This window comes from Macaca mulatta, chromosome 2, assembly GCF_049350105.2.
Source record: "Macaca mulatta isolate MMU2019108-1 chromosome 2, T2T-MMU8v2.0, whole genome shotgun sequence".
Lineage (NCBI taxonomy): Eukaryota > Metazoa > Chordata > Mammalia > Primates > Cercopithecidae > Macaca > Macaca mulatta.
In genome coordinates, this window is record NC_133407.1 from 91,896,600 (window position 1) to 91,921,692 (window position 25,093).

Genomic DNA, 25,093 nt, shown 5'->3' on the forward strand with positions numbered 1-25,093 from the left:
AAAAGCTGCCCCTGGGGGGCCATTGCATGGGTGAGGAGTCAACAAGGAAGCCCTAAGAATGCTGTGGATTGCAAGCAATAATGAAGTAATTATGACCGTAAAAAACAGTGTTAGTCTGTGTTTTGCTTTAATAAATGTGGAACATTTATTTATTAAAACATTAATTTGCTTTTCCCCCTCTTTGCTGGGAATACTTCTGTATCCTCAGTGTCTCCTAGCAGGTAGTGGGTGCTCCATAAGTAGTCAATAAATAATTGTTGAAAATACGCTGTCAGTGAATAGATGAGTGAATGAATTAAAGATATTTTCTCTCCTTAGCCCCAGGAGGTGTTCTCAATCAATGTTTTCTGTTCAATCCAGGAGGCTAAGGGGGAAGTTACAGGAGACTGATAGAGGTCTTGTTTTTTGTCCTGGATCTGGAGTGGCAGAGGTCTGTGCTAGCAAAGTCCTATTGCCTGGGCTTTAGAAGTGGGGAATGGCAGCTAAATGCCCAAGGGGGCTGCCTAGGAAAATGCAAGGCCCACAGGCAGCACAAGGGTGAGGCGCCTACAGGGGTGCCTGTGGTCAGAAGAGGGAAGGGTGGTGGGGTACCTCTGGGCTTGCAGGAGCATCAGCGCCTCACTGTTGGGTGGGCCAGGCTCATGGGCCACCACGAACAAGTAGCCTCCCTTCTCTAGGCTCCATGAAAGCTACTACCTCCTCCTAACCTGGACACTGACACAGGGAGGGTGACGTGAAACATAAAAGTGAAGCCAACTATCATATCATCCTGGCAAGTGGGGTCTTAGAGCCAGATTTAATATCAGTAAATAAAAATAATAAGACATTTCTTGTACTCCAGGGTTGTGGCAGCCAATTTATACTCATTGCAAAAACAAAAGAACTCGTGATAGAACAATATATGCCCAACTTTGAAAAAGGCAAATTGAGATTGCGTGATTTCTTGATATCATATAAGAGAATTTTCTAGGTCTTCTCGATCCTTGTATTAGTTTCTTATGACTGGTGTAACAAATACAAACTACCACAAACTCATTGCCTTGAAAAGACAGAAATTTATTCTCTCAAAGTTCTAGAGACTAGAATTCCAAAATCAAGGCATTAGCAAGGCCACGCTCCCTCTGAAGGATCTAGGGGAGAATCTGCACTATGCCTCTCCCAATTCCTAGTAGCTTCAGGCATTCTTTGGCTTATGACTGCGTCACTCCATGTTGCCTCCTCTTGTCTCTCAAAACTCCGTCTGCCTTACTCTTATAAGGTACATGTGGTTGCATTTAGGGCCCACCCAAATAGTTCAGGAAAGCCTCCTTCTCCCAAGACCTGTAATTTAATCATGTATTTTGCTATAACTGGCCACCATTCAGCCAACTACAACCCTGATCTGACACTTTTGGGCTACAATATATCTGATGAACAAATATAAACAAATATAAAGGGGAAGATAGTTCACAATCTTTTGGGATTTAGTCGTTAGGATGTGTAACCTAGTAGAGATGTTAACTCCAATGGTGATATCTTATTGTCTTGTAGAAAGTTAGCCAATCTTGTACCTAACTAGGGAAACTCATTTTGGCATTTATTTCTCAACTGGCTATATAAAGCTCTGTTCCTTATTGTTTTGCTTTTGGAACCAACTCTACTGTCTTCCTGTTGGTTCCTTAATTAATAAAATAAACAAAAATTTCAAGTGTGGACACATGGTAAGAAATAAACTTTCTGAGAAACTGAAGAAAATGCAAATAAATGAAAAAATATCCTGTGATCATGAATTGAAAGAATTAATATTGTTAAATTTCTCTGACACTCCCTAAAGCAATCTATAGATTCAGCCCAATTCTTATCAAAATTCCCATGATGTTTTCCACATAAAGAAAAAAAATCATAAAATTCGTATAGACTCACAAGAGACCTTGAATAGCCAAAGCAATCTTGAGCAAAAAGAACAAAATTGGAGGGCTCATACTACCTGCCTTCAAAATATATTACAAAGCTATAGTGATCAAAATGGCATGATAACAGCATAAAAACAGGCATATAAACCAATGGAACAGAATAGCGAGCCCAGAAATAAACTCACGTATTTATGGTTAATTATTTTTCTGCAAAGGTGCCAGGAATACGCAATGGAGAAAGAATAGTGTCTTCAATAAATAGTTCTTGGAAAACTGGATATCTACATGCAAAACAATGAAATTAGACCCTTTTCTCACGTTATATACAAAAATCAACTCAAAATGGATTAAAGACTTAAATATAAGACCTGAAACTATGAAACTACCAGAAGAAAGCATTGGGGAAATGCTACAGGACACTGGTCTGGGCAAAGAATTTTTAAAATATGACACTAAAAACATAGGCAACAAAAGCAAAATAGGCAAGTGGGATTACATCAAACTCAAAAACTTCCACACAGCAAAGGAAACAATCAAGACGATAAAGAGACAACCCTCAGAATAGAAGAAAATATTTGCTAACTATACATCTGATGAGGGATTAACATCTAAAATATATAAGGAACTTAAACAACTCAACAGCAAGAAAACAACTTGATTTAAAAATGGAAAAAGGACCTGACTGGACATTTCTCAAAAGAAGACATACAAATGGCCAATAGATATATGAAAAAAATGTTCAACGTTACTAATCATAGGGAAATGCAAATTAAAACCACAGTGAGATATCACCTCACACCTGTTAGTATGTCTGTTATCAAAAAGATGAAAGATAAGTGTGGAGAGGATGTGGAGAGAAAAGAACCCTTGTAAACCATTGGTGGAAATACAAATTAGTACAACCATTATGAAAAACAGGAAGAGGGTCCTCAATAAACTACAAGTAGAGCTACCACATGATCCAGCAATTCCACTACTGGGTGTATGTCTGATATGGTTTGGCTGTGTCCCCACCCAAATCTCATCTTGAATTCCCATGTGTTATGGGAGGGACCTGGTGGGAGGTAATTGAATCACGGGGGAAGGTCTTTCCCGTGCCGCTCTCATGATAGTGAATAAGTCTCATGGGATCTGATGGTATTATAAGGGGGAGTTTCCCTGCACAAGCACTTTCTTTGCCTGCTGCCATCCATGTAAGACATGACTTGCTCCTCTTTGCCTTTCACCATGATTGTGAGGCCTCTCCAGCCACGTGGAACTCTAAGTTCATTAAACCTTTCTTTTGTAAATTACCCAGTCTCGGGTATGTCTTTATCAGCAGTGGGAAAATGGACTAATACAATATCCAAAGGAAATTAAATCAGTATGTCTAAGCAATATTTTAATTCCTGTGTTCATTGCAGCATTATTCACAATAGCCAAGATACAGATAATCAGTCTGTCTATTGATGGAAGGAAGAGTAAGGAAAATGTGATATATACACACGATGGAATGCTATTCAGCCTTATACAAGAAAGAAAAACTCATTTGTGACAACGTGAATGAACCTAGAGGACAGTATGTTAAATGAAATATGCCAAGCACAGAAAGACAAGTACCATGTGATCTCACTTACACGTGGAATTGAAAAAACTTGAACTCATAGAAGCAGAGTAGAATGGCGGTTACCAGGGCCTGGAGGTGAAGGTTGAGGGGTTTTTGGCCAAAGGATATAAAATTTCAGTTAGATAGGAGGAAAAAGTTCAAGAGATCTATGGCACATTAGGGTAACTATCTTTAATAACAGTGTATTATATTTTTGAAACTCGGTAAGAGAGTAGATTTTAAGTATTCTCACCATAAAAAAAGTATGTGAGCGAATGCATATGTTAATTAGCTCAACTGAGCCATTTTACAAAGTATATATATTTCAAAACATCATGTGTTACGTGATAAATGTATAAAATCATAATTTGTCAGTAAAAAATAAATTAATAAAAAAGAAAAAATCTTTGTGCATTTGTATAATGCCATGAATGACCAATGAATGGCAGCAGAAGAAAGTGAAAGCACTAATATTTTTGTCCCAAGGCAAGTGCTTTTCTTAGCAGGCCCTTCTCACCAGGAAGATACAACCTGACTTTCCTGTGAAGCCTGACCTAACAGGACTCCATTACCATCCCTGGCTTCCTTCCTTCAACAGTGTTTCATGCACCAGCGGCACCGCACATCACAGGATGCAAAGGGCACTGGAAGAAGAGAAAAATCTCTCCGAATTCTAGGCTTACAGTTCATCTTCTCTTTACTACTTAAAACAACAAGTGCAAACAGAATCTTACTGTGTAAATGGAATTTTATTTTCATAGTACAATTACTGTTTAGGGAAGTGTTATTTTCCACATTTTTAGGAAGGCCTTAGATTATCATTAAGACGAGTGTTATCTATGTCACATTTTGAAACCATTTCTTTTGCCCAAGGAAGTATAAGATAAATGCCATCAAAGATCAGTAGACACTGAAGGTACACAGAGGCAGTTTTCAAACTGTGATTAGTATGCTGCTAAGATCCTGAAACTTTTCTGCCACTTAGCAGTGTGCTCAGACATACTGGTTCAGGATTGAGAATGAAATACAGATTATAACATACGGTAAAGATCAGCCTTCCTTTCAATGCAAACTTTTTTAAAAAATTTAATCATAGGCAAAAGCTGTGGGAAGATATATATATACACACATATATATATACACACACACACATATATAAAAGTAATGCTTATAAACTGGTTATATTGCTTAGCACTTACATAAAGGTATGGTAAACAAAACAACTACACATTACACTCATAAATTTGAGTTGCAGTTGTTTTGACAGCACAGTGATTTCCAAACCTTTGTGGGCATCAGAATCACTGGAAGGCCTTGTTAAAATGCAGATTGCTAGGCCCCACTCCGAGGGACTCTGATTCAGTCGGTGTGAGGTAAGGCCCAGAATCTGCATGTCTAACAAGTTCTCAGGTGATACTGATAGTGCTAGGCTAGGGAACTACACAGAAAACCTCTGATCTAGATATTGGCATTATGTGTATATAGTTCACAAATGTACTCTAATGTAGGCATTTCTTTTCTCCTTTACATGATTTTGAAAAATACTCCACAGCTCTAGCAAGCTCCTGGAAACACCTTGGGTTTACAAATGGCATTTTAATTGGTTTAACCTAATTGGATTGTAGGATATTACACTCTCCAAAGAAGATGGCTGATTGTTCTGAATGATAAGCACTAGGTAAAGAAAGAGAAGAAAGAATTTAAAAAAAAATTTAAAGGAATGCTGTGTTTTATTTTCTTTATTCAAAATTATGATTGTGATCAAAATTATAATTTGAAAATTACTATATTTGTGGCTGTGGTTGTTCTAGCACAGTGTTGGCTAACCACAATGACCATTGTTAATAGCTTCTCATACAATTGCCTTTATATTATTGCTGGAGGAGAAAAAGGAATCTGTTTAACTGTAGAAAAGAAAAATATAACAACTAGCAGACCTTGAGTGACAGAATAACATGGTCATTAAAAGCATACGCTGGAGTCAGACTGCCTGAGGCCAAATCCTGGTTTACCATTTACTACTACCTGGTGACCTTGGACAAATTACTTAAACTATTTTCATCTGCAAAGTGTACGTTCACATGTTGAGTCCCTATAAGGACTGATTACAACAATTCATGTAAATACACCATAAATAGGACATTGAACGTGCTCAATACAACTTTGCTTTCATTATTATCTTTCTCGTTAGTGCCTATCAGGTGTGACTTTTAGAGTACTTTTGTTTAGTGGTTGGCGGAGACTAGTTGGAGTCTTACACTAGAATAGATCATTTAAACACTTTCCTCGTTGAAATACTCAGGATTTTTTTTTTCCTTAAACATTCAACAAACATTTGTCATTGAAAGTACACACGGCTGGGCGCAGTGGCTCACGCCTGTAATCCCAACACTTTGGGAGGCCGAGGGGGGCAAATTGCCTGAGCTCAGGAGTTTGAAACCAGCCTGGGCAACATGGCAAAACCCTGTCTCTACTAAAAATACAAAAAATCAGCCAGGCGTGGTGGCTGGCGCCTGTAATCCCAGCTACTCAGGAGGCTGACGCAGGAGAATTGCTTGAACACGGGAGGCAGATGTTGCAATGAGTCGAGATCGAGCCACTGCCCTCCAGCCTGGGCGACAGAGCAAGACTCTGTCTCAAAAAAAAAAAAAAAAAAAAAAAAAAAGAAAAGAAAATACACACAAAAAACTGTCCCTTGTATGTAAAGGAGCCAATTCCTACAGCGTTTACAAGGCATGGCAGCGTATAGTCCTCATCTCCCTTTAACTATGAAATTCTATGTTGCAGAACATTGAGGCAAATAAGTGATGATTTGTGAACAGTCTATTATTGGGCAAAACTAAAAACTATTATTGAAACTAGTTTTAAAAATGATCCAGAATAAAATTTTGGGTATTTTTTTCCTGCCATTTAATTAACTTCAGCTGCTACTTCCACATTGTTAAATTTGATTAGTTGTTTTCCTTTTTTGTTAGGATCCCTTATCTTTCCACTTCCACAAGTATTTGAGAATGTACTGTGTACAGATTTCCTACTGTGCTGGAAGTGGTCTTTCAGATTTCCTTCCTACCTGTCTGCCTTCTTTCTTTCTTCCTTACTTCCATCTTTGTTTCATTCCCTCCTCATTAATCACCCACTGTGTGTGGCCTGGAGAGAAAAAGCCATGTTGAAGTGGCTCCTGTGCTGTATTCCAGCAAGCAAAATTATTAATATTGATAGTGTATCTAATTTTTTTTGTTAGACACAAAGATCTCAGCTTTAGTCTAACTCATCGTTCCAACTTTTTCCTTGCCTCGCGGAGAGTAGACATTCAAGCACATTTGTTGAACTGAAATGGAATGAAACGGGAGCCATCAATACTTCTAAAAGTAAAGGCTTGAGAATCATTTTGGGAGAGGAAGGCACAAAATTGTGTATGGCCTGAAATCAGATGACAATCCTAATTTGTTTTACAAAGATTCTGGAATAAAGTGATACACATTCTTTAAAGTTACTTAACTCATATCATCCTTGTAAAAGTAAGGAATAATGAGAGTTTGCAGTGAGAAGGGAAACTGTGAATTATCTCTGGTGGGTAAGCAGGATGTGGCTGATAGGAGGTGGTCTGTAGTTAAAAACAAAGACTTTATTTATTTATTTATTTATTTATTTATTTATTTATTTATTTTCGGAGATGAGGTTTCACCATGTTGCCCAGGCTGGTCTTGAACTCCTGAGCTCAAGGATCTGCCTGCCTCGGCCTCCCAAAGTGCCAAGATTATGGGCATGATTCACCGTGCCCAGCCCAATATCAAAGGCTTTAGGAGCTAATGGATTGATTTGAATCCTGGATCCTCTCCTCTTTAGCTGTGTCACCTGGGGAAAATTTCGCTCTCTAAGATGTATTTTTCTTCTGTGAAATGAGGATTATATTTCATATTCTTACAATATCCCAAAGTTATTGTAAGAATTCCAAATAATATATAAAAATATAATCTCATATTACACCTAAGAAGTAGGTATGTGATAAATAACAGCTACTAACATACATTTCCTTTTACATTACTCCTTTAGAAATTTAGAAAACATACCTGCACTTAAGGTTTAAATTGCTCTGGTTTGGGATTGAAGGAAATCAAAATGTTTTACTCCAAAATATATTTCTTTGACATAATCTGAAGTGGCCCTGCAAAGCTGTCTTTTGTTGGGGAAATTCCCATCTGTAGATCTGTAGAGAATCTGTATTAATGCAACCAGCACTTCCTTTGCCCAGATCTAGGAAAGATTAACTGAGAGTGACACCTTTAAAGGACTGAAAGGAAACATTTACCAGCTATCCTCTCTGAGACTCCTACCTGCCAGAGGTTTCATCTATATAATAAGGCCCCCTTTGTTAGCCAAGCCTCTTCCTTTCTCCCTCCCATAACCTGTCCTGCAACCAAAACCTGCTTTTGGCCATGCTATGAGCCCATATTCTCTCTGCAACCTCAAGATGGTATATAAGCTTCTGTACCTCAATGGGGGGCTGAGTCTTCATTTTGAGGGCTCCTGTGTATACACATTAAGAATATTTGTATGCCTTTTCTCCTATTAATCAATCTGCCTCATGTCAGTGATTTTTCAGTGAACCTTTGGGGACCAAGGGCTTTGGCCCCCTCAGGATATTGCCAAAATTTAAATTGTTCTGGTTTGGAATTAAGACTACATGAATGGAAGCATTTGCTGTGCCAAAGTCAGAAAAATCAGTGAGTTACAAAATTGTGACTTGGCACTTGGAGAGCTGGCTGCTGCACAGCCCAGTAAAATCTAACTGAGGTCTGTAAGAGCCTGTCTTGGAGTTACCCTTCCAAGTGTCCAAATCCAAAAAGGCCTCCAGCAGAAGCTGAATTATTTTTCTTTTGCCTCACTAATCACTATCTTAACCTATTTGTGAAGAAAGGTAATTTTATATTACATTCTGTGTTTTTCTTAATTCTTCAAGTGTTTTCTAATTTTTCGGGATATATGAATTTTAAAAACAATTAACTCCAGGGAATATTAGTTACACAGTTTGGGTAAGTGGCAGGAAACTTTACTCTTAAAAATACAGAGATTATATAATGTATTATAATCTCCAGTCACCCTGATTAGTATATTTTTGGGGCTTAGAAAAATGGTACCCTAAAACATGGTACTTGGACATGCCAGGTACTTTGAGCTAAAGAGGCAGCCTCAGAACTCTGACCTTCTCCCATTCCCCTGTCCCTTGCCCCTCTGCCTCCCCTGAAGCACAGGTAGGGACTTTCTCTGAAGTTTCCAGACGAAATGCAATCTCATCGGAGAAGATTAACTCCCAGGAAGGAACACTAGAGTTGACACCGCACCAACTCCGTTAAAGATCCTGAAACTTTTCTGCAATTTAGCAGTGTGCCCAGACTTGCTGGTTTAAGATTGAGAATGAAATATGGATTATAACACATGGTAAAGATCAGCCTTCCCAATATGGCTTTTGTTATATATAGACATTTATATAAATCAACTTCTTACATATTTTAAGTTCAGCCTAAAGATTTCTCTGTACATAGTGAGCTATAACCTAAATGGAAATGTAAACAGACTGTGTAACCTACTGTTATGCAAATCATGGAGTTTTGGCTCATCGAAGGGCACTCAGATGAACCTTACCCCAGGCTGAAACTGCCCCCACAGGGTTGACAAGAATTGCATGCCAGATTCTGGACAGAAACATGGTGACAATTAAGCATTAATAAGGCTGCACTTTGTCTCATTTCCTTGTGGCTAAAAGTCACATAGCAGTAGATGCAGACCATTTATATCCTCATTGTTCCTACAGACAGGATCTCTGACATTCAGATCACAGGGCTTTTGTTTAAGGATCATTAAGGTGTTTTTCAGACCCTGAATTCCAGCAACCAGTTTGAAGACCCCCCACAGAGGAATGGGATCAGCATGAGAACACAGCTTCTTCATGTCTCTGTCCAATAGCTTCACCCTGCACTCTTCAACCAGTTAATGATCTCCACACTTCTGCCCGCTCCAAGACCCTTAAAACCCCTAGCCCCAAACTCCTCCGGGAGCTGGATTTGAGGTTTCCTCCCATCTCCTTGTTTTGTGACACTATGATCAAACCTCTTTCTCTGTTGCAACTTGGTGTCTTGGCTAACTGACTTGCATTGGGTGATGAACCTGTTACAGTTACAAGGCTATTGTCTGTTCTTCAGGCCCCTTCATTTCCCCTAAAAATCATTTACTCTTCCTCTAAAAGTACCATCATTCCCTACTTCTGTCTCCTCTATGAAGAGGATATTTAGGCTCCAAGCATCCGGCCCTTCTCTGAGTTTCATACTTTGTGTGACTCTCTGCATGCTTCCACATCAATCTGTTGGCATGCCTTTTCTCCTGTTAATCACTTTGTTTTGTAGACTCAAATTATCAAAACTTCCAGAGGTGGAAAGAAAGTTCCTTTTATCCCTACAGCATTCAAAACACTATTTGAAAGAGGCTAGACTATGTTTTTCCTTTTCCTCGTCTTATAAAGAAAATTTGGAAACATTAGTTATTCACATTGTGAGCTTCCATTTTCTTTGTGACTCTGAAATACAACTTTTAAAGGAATTTTGTAAATAGTCTTCACCTGTCGGGTCACTGCCTTAGATAATTTATGTTGGCTTGAAAGAGAAGAAAACATCTCCTTGATTTTCCTGGGAACCATCTGAGTGATACTTTTTTTTTTTTTTTTGGCTGAGTCTCGCTCTGTCACCCAGGCTGGAATGCAGTGGTGCAATCTTGGCTCACTGCAACCTCTGCCTCCCGGGTTCAAGCAATTTTCATGCCTCAGCCTCCTGAGTAGCTGGGACTATAGGCATGTGCCACCAAGCCTGGCTAATTTTTGTATTTTTAGTGGAGACGGGGTTTCACCATGTGACCCAGGCTGGTTTTGAACTCCTGACCTCAAGTAATCCACCCACCTTGGCCTCCCAAAATGCTGAGATTACACACGTGAGCCCCCACACCTGGCCCCATCTGAGTTATACTTTTAAGGTGAATTTTTATACCACCTTCATGATTTTATCTGTATAAATAGTTCATATATTAAAAGACAATATATTGTTATGCTTCTAACAGTATATAAATCAACTCCTTACATATTTTAAGTTCAACCTAAACATTTCTCTGTACGCAGTGAACCATAACCTAAATGGAGGTGTAAACAAACTGTAACCTACTCCTGTGCCAATCACACAGTTTTGGCTGATCAAAGGGGGGCAATTGTTCAAACCGTGTTCAAGTAAGGCAAATGCCAAGCTGCAACCAATACAGCTGTTTCTGTTCCTCATTTTAGTTTTCTGGACATCACTTTCCTTTTACTTTCTGTAAATCTTCCTTCCTGTAGCTTCACTGGAGTCTTTCTGAGCCTACTCTGGCTCAGGAGGCTGCTTGATTCGTGAATTGTTCTTTGCTTAGTTACTCTGTTAAATTTAATTTGGCTAAGGTTTTTCTTTTCTTTCTTTTTTTGAGACAGGGTCTTCCTCTGTCTCCCAGGCTGGAGTGCAGTGGCTCAGTCTGAGCTCACTGTAGCCTCTGCCTCCCAGGCACGGTCATCCTCCTACCTCAGCCTCTTGAGGAGCTGGGGCTACAGGCTTGTGCTATCATGCTCAGCTAAGTTTTGTGTTTTTTATAGAGACAGGGTTTTGTTATGTATTCCAGGCCGATCTCAAACTCCTGGGTTCAAGGGATCTACCTGCCTTGGCCTACCAAAGTGCTGGGATTACAGGCGTGAGTCACTGTGCACAGTGAGATTTTTCTTTTAACATATTTTTGTTTTTATTACAAGTAGATTGATCAGGTTATTCTCCTGCTGTCTGAGTGACTTGGTGTTTCAGATCTATTAAGTCCCAAATTCATGAAATCTTCCTAATTTAACCATAGGCTGAAATTAAAACTAGGAGATTATGAATTTCCTTAGTCTAGGCAAATCTACATAAGTAAACATGCAATGTTTTTTAAAAAACAAATAAAGTGTAAGTTATTTACTAATAATTGATAACTCTCTAAAAGGATTCATTAAGATTTGTCCAGATAGAAAACTCTCATGTGCATTTTAAACTATGTTTAGGAGACAATATCGTCTTGAGAAAATTTTCTAAAGTACTTTGTCTTTGTTTAAAGTAAGGTGTACTGATGGGTAAGAGGAAGGACAATTTGGTGGGATGAAATCAGACAAAGAGGAGGAGAGTAGCAGTCATTGGAATAATAAGATAAATGTATCCTGGGTCTCTATGGCAACCAGGGACACCAGCTGATTTTCCACCTCAGCTCCTTGTAGAACAGCCTACCTGTGCCAAGTCTCACCGGCTTTAGAAACAAACGTTTTATTGCTACATTAAATTGTTCCAAGAATTCCAGTTTATGAAACAGTACCGATCACTTTAGCTGAGCCTATATCTCTACTGTACTTATCAAGAAATGTTTTTCTGATATAGGAAATACTATACATTTTCTTTTAAAAAATAAATACATTTAGAATGAGCACAAAGGAAAAAACTACCTTTTCATGCTACGTTTACAATTCATTGACGTTTGCAGGGCTATTTGTTCAGGAAGTCAGTGGACTTGTTTTCCAGCTAAGATCTGGGAGCACTAATGGTCCTCCCTTGTGGAGGCTCACGTGTTTGTAGGGGGCGCTGCTGGTGGCTTAGAAAAGTTGCCAGAGGCCTTCTATTTGCTGAAGATTTCCTCTGTCTGTGTCCTCCCTCTCTCTGCCACTTACTAGTTGTGAGTCCACAGACAAGTTTCTTCAGCTCATTGTATCTTAGTTTCACTGTCTATAAAATTGAACTTATCTGATCCAGTTATTTAACAGAAAAAAAAACGAGTTAATACGTAAGAAGTCCTTATCATAGCACTCAATAATATCTGCTATTATTATAACTATCTCTTTATTTCACCTCAGATAGTATATTTCCTCTTTTGGTTTCAACATCTAGTAAGCTCAAGAAAATTTCTGTTGCTTATTTTATTACGCTTATTTTGTTTAAACACTGAGTCTCATCTCAACTGGATTGTAGAATGCATGAACTTGGACACACACACCTTATGATACCTTTGTGGTTTTAGATCAAGGCCTTTAAAAGTGTTCAAGGGAATGAAAAGATTGAGAATGACTTTGGCTTTCTTAGAATCATAGGAGATACGTCTTTTTTTTTTTTTTGAGATGGAGTCTTGCTCTGTCGCCCAGGCTGGAGTGCAGTGGCATGGTCTTGGCTCACTGCAAGCTCCGCCTCCTGGGTTCACGCCATTCTCCTGCCTCAGCCTCCCGAGTAGCTGGGGCTACAGGGGCCTGCCACCACGCCTGGCTAATTTTTTGCATTTTTAGTAGAGACGGGGTTTCACTATGTTAGCCAGGATGGTCTTGATCTCCTGACCTCATGATCGGCCCGCCTTGGCCTCCCAAAGTGCTGGAATTACAGGCGTGAGCCACCGCGCCCGGCCGAGATATGGTCTTAATCATAGGAGATAACTAGTTACAAAACAGCCAGTTAAACTGAACTTAAGGTTCAAGTAATGGACAGACAGACCTGGTTCACACCCTACTTCCACCAGTGAATTAGTTGAGTGTCCCAGGAAAATGTGTTTGACGTCACTGAGACTAAAGAGTATCTTTAAAGTGAGGTTAATAATAATTCGCAGGATTATTTGAGTATTATATATAACACTTAAAAAACATATGTAAAGTCCCTGATACTTAATGGCACTCACAAATAGTAGCTCTTATTATCATCATCATGACTCCTAATACTATAATAATATATTTCTCAGTATGACATTTATTTTAATATGACAGTCAGGGTACCAATGTGTAGTACGTTCCACAGGGCATAGATGTGAATGAACACTCAAGATGTAATTTCCTCTCCATTGAGTTCTGTTATGTAAACAGTGCTAATAATAGAGTAGAACAGATTTTGTATTACAAAATAATAGAACAGTAAATGATAGAACAAGGAAAAAGTGCTAAGTACACAGTGAATTCATTAACACATTTTCCAGCCAAATGTGTAGATATACATATATATACCTGTATTTCAGCTATTTTAAGCATTGAGATAGCTACTGAATGAAACAGCACATGAAACGCAATGTATAAAATATACTTCAAACTTCTTGTACAAAATGAAAATAAAACATTTATGCTGTATGTTATATACAGGAAAAGATGTGTTCACTGAATAATCAGTTTTGTTACCTGAGTTGGAGCCACTAATTCCAACTCTGAAGCCGACTCAGAGTTGAGGGCGCTTTTTCCAACACTCAGTTCTGGTTGAGATCTGTGCTCTGAGGACCTATAAGGGATGCATGAAGGAAATTAAATGTACATCTAGAAACAAAATTAAGCTATAAATCCAGTCAAGAAACCGAGGTAATTTGGATCATTGAAAGCCATGATGTCAAAGCTCTCATCAAAATTCTGATGATAAAGATAAGTTTCATGTATTTCTATTATAATGGCCACTTTCAGAATGTAAGAGGCTACAATGTGCTAGGTGTTATTATCTTTGATTAAAAATTCAGTTCAATTATGGGCAAAAAGTCAATAAATGCAGTACCATTTTTGTTACAGAAAATTCTGTTTCATAAAAAAATTATTATTATTTTTTGTTTGTTTTTTGTTTTTGGTGGGGGGAAGAACTTCCCAACAAGTGTCTCAGGAGAGATTTTATCCTTATACAGAATTTGAAATGTCATGATAAATGGAGATGTGGGAGGGCAGTAGGAGACGGATGCTGGATACTGCCCTTTAGGAAGCTTCAAAAATATGGTACAACTCAGGTGGCCAGATTTTCTCGTAAGCTTCCATGCACTGTTCTGAATTATTTGATTATCTGATAGTAGATGATTGAGCAAACCAAAAAAGCTACCTTATAACTGCAAAAATTTAACTATTATTTAATATATTGAATATTCTCATGTATATACACATATACACCTAGTTTTACTAATCAGCACAGTTACACATTCAGAACGTTATTACCAATGTTGAATTACAAATCTCTCAAAACACTTATTGACTGAGTTGAATTAATTTTTGACAGTTGAGATGAAATAATTCGAATTGGTAGAAGCCACAGTAATTGGTATTGTTACATAGGGGTTACATGTGATGCCAAGTATTTGGATTGACTTAACTCACTGGCTATTTCAGTGCCACTCATAAAGTTGATAAATAAATGGCCATTTTCTGGTATCAAAATACCTTACCATAAGAGCTCTTTTGATCCAGTTCTAGATGAGCATGATTTTCTCTCTGCCATTGGATGTCCCTTGGAATTTCGATCGCCATGAAACTTAACATCGTCCCATTTTTCCAGTTGTGTTTGAATGTCTAGTAAGTACAGAGGAAGCGGGTGAGCCAGGTTGGGGGAGCATGTGGTGCAGAGAGAAAAAGAGAGCTTAATTAAGATTGAAAAATCTTATCAAAGTGAGCTTCATTCAACCAATGTCCCAAGCCCCAAGATCAACCTTTATCTTTTCAATGTTGCATAAAAATTAAAACTTGTACAGCTAAATAGAAATCTCCTATTAAGATAAATTGCATTGCTTTTACAGTTAATGCAATCAAGTTGTTTGACCTGAATTTATTTCTGAAGCTGTGTACATTCTGAATCTTGTATATGAGCCTGTGCAATCCAGTGTAGAATGTACATCTGGAGCACTACCCTGTCAGTCTCTGGCTAAAGCAGGGGTTTGGGGGCATTGCTGGCATGATTCCAGAAAGAAATTCTGTTTAAAGAGATGAGCTTCATTGTTAAAAGGAGGTGGGGATAAATCAGAACACTTTCACAGCTTTTGAATAAAGCATGTAATTTTTCACCAAAGGAGGGAATTTATAATGGGGAGAGAGAGAAAGGAGGCAATGAGGACAGCCAAGGGAATCCTGGAACCATTTTATCCCTGTGGCTTAGTTCTTATAGATAAAAAAAATCTGGCTAGATTCTCTCTCATTACAGGTGTGTGGCTGTGAATAAACCACTGAAACAATCTCGGGGTTCAGTTTTTTAGTGTATAAAAAGATTGGGCCAGGTGGCAGGGGCTCACGCCTGTAATCCCAGCACATTGGGAGGCAGAGGCAGGTGGATCACCTGAGGTCAGGAGTTCAAGACCAGCCTGACCAACATGGTGAAACCCTTTTTCTACTAAATACAAAAAAAAAAATGAACGGGGTGTGGTGGTGCATGCCTGTAATCCCAGCTACTTGGGAGGTTGAAGCAGGGGAATTCCTTGATCCTGGGAGGCAGAGGTTGCAGTGGGCCCAGATTGCGCCACTGCACTCCAGCCTGGGCAACAAAGCAAAACTCTGTCTGAAAAAAGAGATCAGTTTGCAGATGATGTTCTCTAAGGTCTTTTTTCCCCTTCTTTTTAAAAACTCTGGTAAAAAATGCATAACAAATTGACCATTTAAACCATATGTTAGTGTATAATTCAGTAGCATTAGTACATTCACACTGTTGTGTAACCATCACCACTATTCATCTCCAGAATTTCTCATCATTTCAAACTGAAACTCTACTCATTAAACACAAACTTTTCATTCCCCCAACAAAAACCTGGTAACTTTTATTCTACTTTCTGTCTGTATGAATTTGACTGTTGTGGGTACCTCGTACAAGTGGAATCCTCCAATCCAGGTTGATTATTCCTTATGTAAAATGCTTGGGACCAGGAGTGTTTCAAATTTGGGATTTTTTTTCTTGGTTTTTGGAATATTTGCATATGTCATAATGAGATATCTTGGGGCTGGGACTCACATTTAAACACGAAATTCAATTATGTTTCATACACACCTTACACACATAGCTTGAAGGTAATTTTATAAAGTATTTTAAATAATCTTATCTATAAAACAAAGTTCTGACTGTGACTTATCACATGAAGTCAGGTGTGGAGTTTTCCACTTACAGATTTTGGAGGATTTCAGATTTTCGAATTAGGGATGCTCAACCTGTATTTGTCCTTTTGTGCCTGGTTTACTTCACCTAGCACAATATCTTCAAGGCTCATCCATGTTGTAGCATGTAAGTTATTCCTTTCCAAGGCGGAATAAGTTCATTGTGTGTATATATTACATTTTGTTTATCCATTCATCTCATGATACGTTTCAGTTGTTTTCACCTTTTTACTATTGTGAATAACACTGCTATTCTTTTTTTTTTTTTTTTTTTTTTGAGACGGAGTTTTGCTCTTGTTGCCCAGGCCGGAGTGCAGTGGCGCGATCTCGACTCACTGCAACCTCCGCCTCCCGGGTTCAAGCAATTCTCCTGCCTCAGCCTCCCTAGTAGCTGGGATTACAGGAATGTGCCAACATGCCTAGCTAATTTTTCTTTGTATTTTTAGTAGACACAGGGTTTCTCCATGTTGGTCAGGCTGGTCTCACGCTCCTGACCTCAGGTGATCCACCGGCCTCAGCCTCCCAAAGTGCTGGGATTACAGGCATGAGCCGCTGCGCCTGGCCAACACTGCTATTCTTAAAGGTGCTTTTAAACTAAATACTTTTACAACTTCTTCATAGGACATTTTCTCAGAAGCAGAGAAATAAGTGTTCATCATCTGCATGCTTATTGTGTTATATCGTAATATATTAATATATTCTATTTTTTAAGGCAAGGTCTCACTCTGCTGCCCAGGCTGAAGTGCTGTGGTGCAGTCACAGCTCACTGTAGCCTCAATCTCTTGGGCTTAAGCAATCCTCCTGCCTCAGCCTCCCAGGTAGCTGGAACTACAGGCTTATGCCACTATGCCAGGCTAACTTTTAAAATTTTGTAGAGATGGGATCTCACTGTGTTGTCCAAGTTGGTCTCAAACTCCTGGCCTCAAGCAGTCCTCCTGCCTTGGCCTCCCAAAGTGCTGGAATTACAGATATGAGCCACTGCACCCAATCAATATATTAATATATTTTTATCTAAATCTATACATGTTATTAACTTATTTGTAAAACTGAATAAACCTAGATGGTGAGGAAATAGTAGAGATAGTTATAAAATTTCCCTCCAAAGACAGACCTCAAAGAGGGATGGCAGGGGAAAGGAGTTCCTGTGTATGCCACTAATTTGAGCAATGGCGTGGTTCTCTTTCCTTTCTTTACAGTCTATCCCTGGAAGAGCTCATCTACACCCATGGTTCCAATATCCATTCATACACAAGCTTCTGACTTACAAATCTCCATTTCCTACTCAGCTCTTTTTCTCCAGTTCTAGACCTATATACTTAACAGCCTAATGGAGGTATCCACAGAGAAGTACCATAGTTTCCACAAATATAGCAGGTTCAAAGCTGAACTCAATAGTTCACTCCTGCTCCTCTTCCATCTTCTGTCACGGAGCTTGGCACATTCTACATGTCCCCATTGCTCACATATACATATTATCTGTTTCTAAGTCTTGTTTTAATAGTTTTTGGAACCTGTCTCTCTCTTTCTCATTATCCCCCTTGTCACTGTTGGATCTCTGTACTGGTCTCATTGCCTCTATTCCTTTCTCCGTAAATCCACCAGAGAAGGATTTTTCTAAAATAGAAACCATTGCTGTCATTCCTCTTAGTAGAACTCTTCAAACATCATCCCTCCTTCCCCAATCTTAAGGGCATGACATCCAAGGATTCCTATGATCTTGCCACAAGTGATTTTCAGACTTTTTCTCTCATTATTCTATCCTTGAGTACTACTGAAATATGTATATTTACTTAAAAAGACATCTTGCCGTGTTTATCTATTTGTGCGTGAATCCCTTTCCTTTCTGCACCAGGGATACCCTGCACTGTTCTCCCCATCTTTCTCCTGATCTATCTTGAATCTGGCAAATTCCTACGCACTCCTCAAACCTCAGCTCACATAGTACCTCTTGTAAGACACCTTCTCCCACTGGGTGGGGCAATGGCATGATGAGGAGGCTCATGTAGTAACTGATCTGGGTTTTCTTTCATTGCTACATATAGTTAATATTTTATTATAATCATTTAATCATTTTTCTATCTCCCTACTACACTGTAAATTTGCTAAGGCACAGAGCTTATATTATTTATCTTTGTATTCCTAGCACATAGTATGTGCTGGGAATATGGTAGATACTCAGAGAAATGTCTGCTGAACAAATGAATAAATTAATTCATGACCATTTAACATGTACATATCATAGTAATAAGTGATTTCACATATGTATTCCATTTATTCTTCATAACCTTATGGATAAGCTATGATCTCCATATGAATGTATATACAAAATTCACCTCCCCACACATATACCTACACACACAGCAGTCAGTCACAGCCAGGGAAGATTCATGGGCCTCTTGGCTTTCTAAAATACCTGTCACTGTTCTTTTTCTTGAGAAAGGAGAGCTTAATATGTCTGGTTCCAGGAGCTAAGAACTAAGCCGTCCTTTCTCAGAGGAGGTGGAATATAGTGGAAAACATATGGGCTTTGAAGTTACCTAGAGCTAGGCTCAACTTTCAGCTCTTCCTCTTATAAACTGTGAGATCTTGGGCAAATTGCTTAAATTTTGAAACTTGGTTCCTTGCACGTTTCAAAGAGTTGTGATAATTTAATGAGATAATATATGTAAGTAATGTACTGTGGTTCCTAGGCATTGTAATTCACCATCAAATGGTAGCTGTTATTATTGTATTGCACGTATTCCCAAACACGCTTGTTACATACTGTTTGATCTGGCTGCCCCGGGCCTTGCATTAGAGTTGGTTACTCAGAAGTTCCCTCTTTCTTGTCCTAGACTGAGTGCTCCTAAAGAGCAAGATGCACATTTTACCTTTATTTGTAACTTTAGTGCCTAGCCTGATGCCCAGCACCTATCAATCACATCATATTTGTGGGTCGAATAAATACATGAATCAACCAGTTATGCAAAGTTGAGCTCCCCAATTGCTATACAAAGTTCAAGCCCAAAAGAAGCTATGTCCTGTCCAGTTTCCACCATGGACTATGCCTTTTCTACTCCTTTGTTCACTGTTCAATGCCATTGGTGGAACTTTCCTCTTGTATCCACACCAGCAGAGCAAGGTTGAGCATCCACAGCCACAAGCGATTGCCTTACCTAGGTCTAAGGATGAAGTCTCCGGGACTCTGAGAGGCTGGCCTCTCTGCTCAGCATCTGTGCTGATGAGGTCAGATCCATCGGCCTTTTTCTTGAGGGATGAAGTTTTTGATGAGGGCTCTGACTTCTTGGCTTTGGTTTGAGTTTGAGAGACTGGTTCACTCAGGTCAAGGAGATCTAAGCCAGTGGTCAGTACTATCAGAAATGGAAGAGGTTAAGATAAGCCCATTTACTACTCTGAAATTTTTTTTTTTAAATAGGTTTCAGTTGGGTACAGAAAGATTTTATGTTTGTAGGATAGATTAGAATTAAGTTAGTTCACCATTGATTTATAGAGACAGCTTGTTAGACTGGGATATTTGCTGCATGTTATTCTTATATTTGGCATGGCACAAACCGGTAAGAAAGGACTTAGACCAGCCTCAGCAATGATGAAGCTTTGAATGAAATTAAAATGATGAAACTGAATCTGAGTTCAGATGCTATTTACTTTATTGCTTTGCTTTATTTATACTGAAGGTTATTTTAGATTACAGTTTCCCAGAGAGGAGTCAATCTATCATATTCAGAGATTTAGTGAAGTTTTTGAATGTCTTTGTATTTTAATTTTAAACAATAAAGTATATGGGGTATAAAGCAATGCTGTTAATCACCTTTTATTTAATTAAGCAGTTCAATCAGAAAATGGCATCCTGTTTGGGTTCACCCAAGAGAGGTATTTTATAATCCATAGTTGATGAATAGATACACATGTTAATGTCTTTGCTGTTTAGTATGCAAATTTAAATTTCAATGTAACTAACTATAAAACTGTTACACTTTTACTTCTTAGCAGGTTGATTACATTGCATTAAATACTCTAATGAAAGCAGAAATAATAAGTTGTTCAAATGCAAATCAGGCAAATGAGAATTCAAAAAAGAAGTTTTATAACCTTTGCCTCTTCTTTCTTTTACAGTGCACATAACCAGAGTTTGACTAACTCATTGTGAGAAATAGAAAATTCAAATTCGAGAAGGTCCCTACAGCTCTACCTCTCCACCAGTCCCTGCTGTTTCACTGGCCCTGGCACCACACTGGAGAGACTAGCTTCTGAGCAAGACTGGTGGCTTCCTCGCATGGAATCTCTTCACCCAGCTCACTTAGAAAAGCCACAGAAAGACAAAGAAACTACTTGCATTAACCCTTTGTGGCAGTCTACAACAATGACTGCAGCATTCCTCTGTAATCTCCAAGCTTTTCCTCTAGGTGGGGAATGGATTTTTGCTGATGTCTCGATACTCTACTGTCTGCTTCTCCCTTGTACTGAAGGCAGGGGCCAGGCTCCACTGAACTCACAACCCGGATTTCTTTAGTAGTGCATGGGCTTCATGAGCTAACCATTCCTATGGGATCTTTAGGATCGTGTGTCAAACTTCACTCGTAATAGTCTCGTTTTCTGATTCCAATTCCAAGTCACAGTGGTTGGATGTTGTTGGTGAAGTGGAAACATCTGGCTCTGTCATGGCTTAGCTGTGTGACTTGAAGTAAGTTTCTTGCCCTCTCTGAGTTTCAGTTTCTTCATTTGAAAATGAGGAATTAATTGTCTTTTAGGGATAAGATGAAGATTAAATGATCTAATGTATGTAAAGTGCCAGGCATACAATAGGTACTCAATAAATGTGATTTCTATTCTTTTATAGCCAATTCATGATGTTTTTCTATCCTTTTTGTTGTTGTTGATGATGTTCTCCTATTTTCACTGTTCCTTTTTATTTGAGACAAGAATCAGATCCATATACTGACAGAAAGAGAAAATGCTACTGGGAGTAAAACTGAAGATGAGACAAAGATATGCATTCTACAGAGGATCCTATGAAGCAAATTTATCATAAAGTGGCCTGAAAGTGTCAGCTTATCTCAACAGAATCTTCATGAGGCAATGGGAACCACTTCCCAATGCTAAGATGCCCTGAGATACGAGGGATGTTTTGTGACTAGGAAGTACTTGAACGCGGAGGGAAAGAAGTGGCATTCAGAACTAAGCTGCTTGACTTTATGTCTACAATGTAAGCATGACAGACAGCCAAAACAGGCTAGAATGCCTCACACTTTATATCCACTGAACGTTCAAATAGAAATTGCCAGAACACTATTACGCTGGCAAGGTGTCTAGGCCCAATGTGATGTCCTTATAACAGAGGAAAGGGAATTGATGACAGAATATAGAATGCCACATATATCTTTTTACTAATTGTACAAACAATTAAGAGTTAGTCACTTGCTCCTAGACTTTCAGAAGCAAATTATAAAATTGTCTACTTGAACACAGGAAGTACATTTGTTATGGAGTAACAGCTGGCAAGTACTAATTGAATTCTATATCTTCTTCTCACATTCAGAACAAATGAATTACTAAAAGGGTGAACTGCGAATTCAAACTTGGCTCAGTAAGGTTCTTTCCCCCTCCAAAGTGTCCTGGGCACTTCCTATATTTGTTCTGAGCTCTTTGTCCCTTTGTTTTTTTCCTTGCAAATGTGAAACAAATGCTTGGCACACACAAAAGGCCTAATTGGTTACCCAGCTGCTATGAAGGAGGTGACTTGGAGGTCGAATGGCCAGCTTTGAAGCTGGGAAAGTCCCCGCAGAGTACGTTTTCAAAAGGAGAGAAGAGTGGGTGCAGCCTTTCACTCTCTGGAGAAAGACAAATCACATTTTAGCGTGTGCGTGTCCTTTAGTTAAGATTTAAAAGGAAGAATCTTATTGCTCCACACGGGCTTCAAAGACAGCCCTGGTATGGAAGGTGGTGTCTGCTCTGCTGATTTTTTAAATCCTATTTTAAAGATTCTTCAGGCACATGAAGGTTTGGGTTTCAGTATCTGTGTGCTTAAATTAAGAGCACCAACCGGTGAGGTGTGCTGGCTCACGTTTGTAATCCCAGTGTTTTGGGAGGCTGAGGCAGGAGGATTGCTTGAAGCCAGGAGTTTGAGACCAGCCTAGGCAATATATTCAGTCACTATAAAACCATTAAAAAAATAAAAAAAAACTAGCCAGGAGTGATGGCCCTCACCTGTAGTCTCAGCTGCTCGGGAGACTAGGTGGGAGGCCTGCGTGAGCTCAGAAGTTTGAGCCAGCCCGGGTGACAGAGTAAGACCCTGTCTCTAAAAAAAAGGAGCACAAAGGATAATCTCCTCTTACAGTGAATGTGAAAAGTGTGTGTGTGTGTGCACCTGTGTGTATGCGTGTGTTAGTGTAGATCTAATAAAATGCCTTCTGGGTGTAATCTTATTGTCACATATGCAGACTTTTCTCATGGACCACATGTCAGTCACCACTCACAGCTTTATAGACTGTGGGATCCCATTGCCCAGAGGATGTCATTGACTTCCCTTCCTTTTGCTGTAGCAGGGAGATTTCCAGCTCAGTTGCTTCTGAGCAGGCTATGTTTTGCCAGTCACCCTTGTAGCACTTTGTCCTGTCTTCTTCACTTTAGTTCAGCTAATCTATTTTGGTGTCTTGATGTTCCATGCATATTGCGCATGAAATAAGGCAGCACAGGACAGTGGTTAAGACTACCTGAGTTTGACTGAGTGCAGTGGCTCATGCCTGTAATCCCAGCACTTTGGGAGGCTGAGGCAGGTGGATCACCTGAGGTCGGGAGTTTAAGGCCAGCCTGACCAAGATGGAGAAACTCCATCTCTACTAAAAATACAAAATTAGCCGGGCGTGGTGGTGCATGCCTGTAATCCCAGCTACTTGGGAGACTGAGGCAGGAGAATCACTTGACCCTGGGAGGCGGAGGTTGCGGTGAGCCAAGATTGTGCCATTGCACTCCAGCCTGGGCAACAAGAGCAAAACTCAGTCTCAAAAAAAAAAAAAGTCTCTCTGACCCTGAACTTCTTCTGCCCACCTAAAATAAGGATAAAACTACTTTATAAAGTATTGGATGAAGTGCTTATCTAAAGCTCTTGGAACAGCGCTATAAGCATAGTCATGATGCAAATAAATATTTATTGCTACTAGAAGACTCTACTGAAAGCATTCATGCTTGATGCAAACTGTAGATATATGCGGTTGGAAATGATTACAAAAACTATTTATTGAAAATGTATAATATGGTAAGTGCTTATGAATGTTTCCTTGTTTAGTCTACATAACATTCCTGTGAAAAAGGTATTCTAATTTTACATATGAAAAACTTGAGGCTTGGCAATATTAAGTAACTTGTCCAAAGTCACACAGCTGGTTTGGTAGAAAAACGCCCCCCTCTAATATGCCCATGTTCTAATCCCCAGAACCTGTAAATATGTTACCTTGACATGTCACATGGCAAAAGGTACTTTGCAGATGTAATTAAGTTAAGGATTTGGAGACTGAAAGATTAATCTGGATGATCCCTGTGGGCCCAATGTAATCACAAGAGTTCTTATAAAATGCAGTTAGGGGGTCAGAGCCAGAGAAGGAGATACGAGGATGGAGACCAATGTGTGTGAGAGAGAGCTGCTGGTTTTGAAGATGGAGCAAGGGTCATAAGCCACCAAATTGTAGGTGCCCTCTAGAAGCAAGGAAAAAGCAAGGAAATGAATTCTGTCCTGGAGCCTCTAGAACTAATGTAGCTCTGTTGACATCTTGATTTTAGGATAATAAATTTGTGTTGTTTTAAGCCATTAGATTTGTGGTAATTGTTACAGTGACAATAGAAAACTAATATAACTGGTACATCAGTGTTCATACCAGGATTCAAATACAGGATACAGGTCTCATCTCTCCACAGCCTGTGTTCTTAAACAGTCCTCTCTAGACTTTATCTTAACCTTAAGGCAGTGTGCTGACTTTATTGATAAGGCTTTGATTAATTTGTTTGTTGAGCTTCTAATTATTTGGCAGTTTGGATAGTCCGAGGAATAATTTAAATAGTTGGCACTCTCAAAAACTTTTGTTTTTCAGATAATCTAATTGAACTGGGCAGAAAAAAATTATAATTTAGAACTTCTATGAGGCAAAAGACATGTTCTTTTAGGTTTCATAGAGATAAAAAGTCATGGACTGACCTCCGGAAAAGGTAAATATTTCCTAAATTTTTAAAATTTTGTATTGATTTATACAAAAGCTAGATTTCTTAGGAATTAAAAAATATATAATATTTTTGCCTTGAGATATACTCTTAATATTAAAAACACGTTATCAAACAAGAGCCTTTCTTCAGGATAAAAATCTGTATGAATCAGGTGCACTGAATAATGAAGGTGAGAAAAAAAAATCCCTGGTCTCAGAACACTATTTTACCAGACCCCCTACGTTGGAGAGTATTATGGATTGAGTGGTCTATGAAGAAGTCCTAATACCCAGTATTCAGAATATTACCTTATTTGGAAATAGGTTCATTCGAGATACAATTAAACATGAGGCCATATTAGAATAGGGTGGGCCCCTACTTTAACTGGACTGATGTCCTTATAAAAAGGGGAAATTGGGGCCAGGCACGGTGGCTCATGCCTGTAATTCCAGCACTTTGGGAGGCCAAGGTGGGCGTATCATGAGGTCAGGAGATGGAGAC

At 39.0% G+C, this 25,093-nt stretch overlaps 1 protein-coding gene across 6 annotated transcripts in view; it reads right to left on the reverse strand.

The window, feature by feature from the left end:
* Nucleotides 1–25,093, reverse strand: part of PEX5L (peroxisomal biogenesis factor 5 like) — a 238,653-nt gene that overhangs the window by 66,221 nt on the left and 147,339 nt on the right. For all 6 annotated transcript variants that reach the window (NM_001265815.2, XM_015131543.3, XM_077990732.1 and 3 more), the window contains 3 exon segments: nt 13,703–13,799; nt 14,716–14,839; nt 19,558–19,752. In NM_001265815.2, coding sequence (NP_001252744.1) covers nt 13,703–13,799; nt 14,716–14,839; nt 19,558–19,752 — 416 coding nt within the window.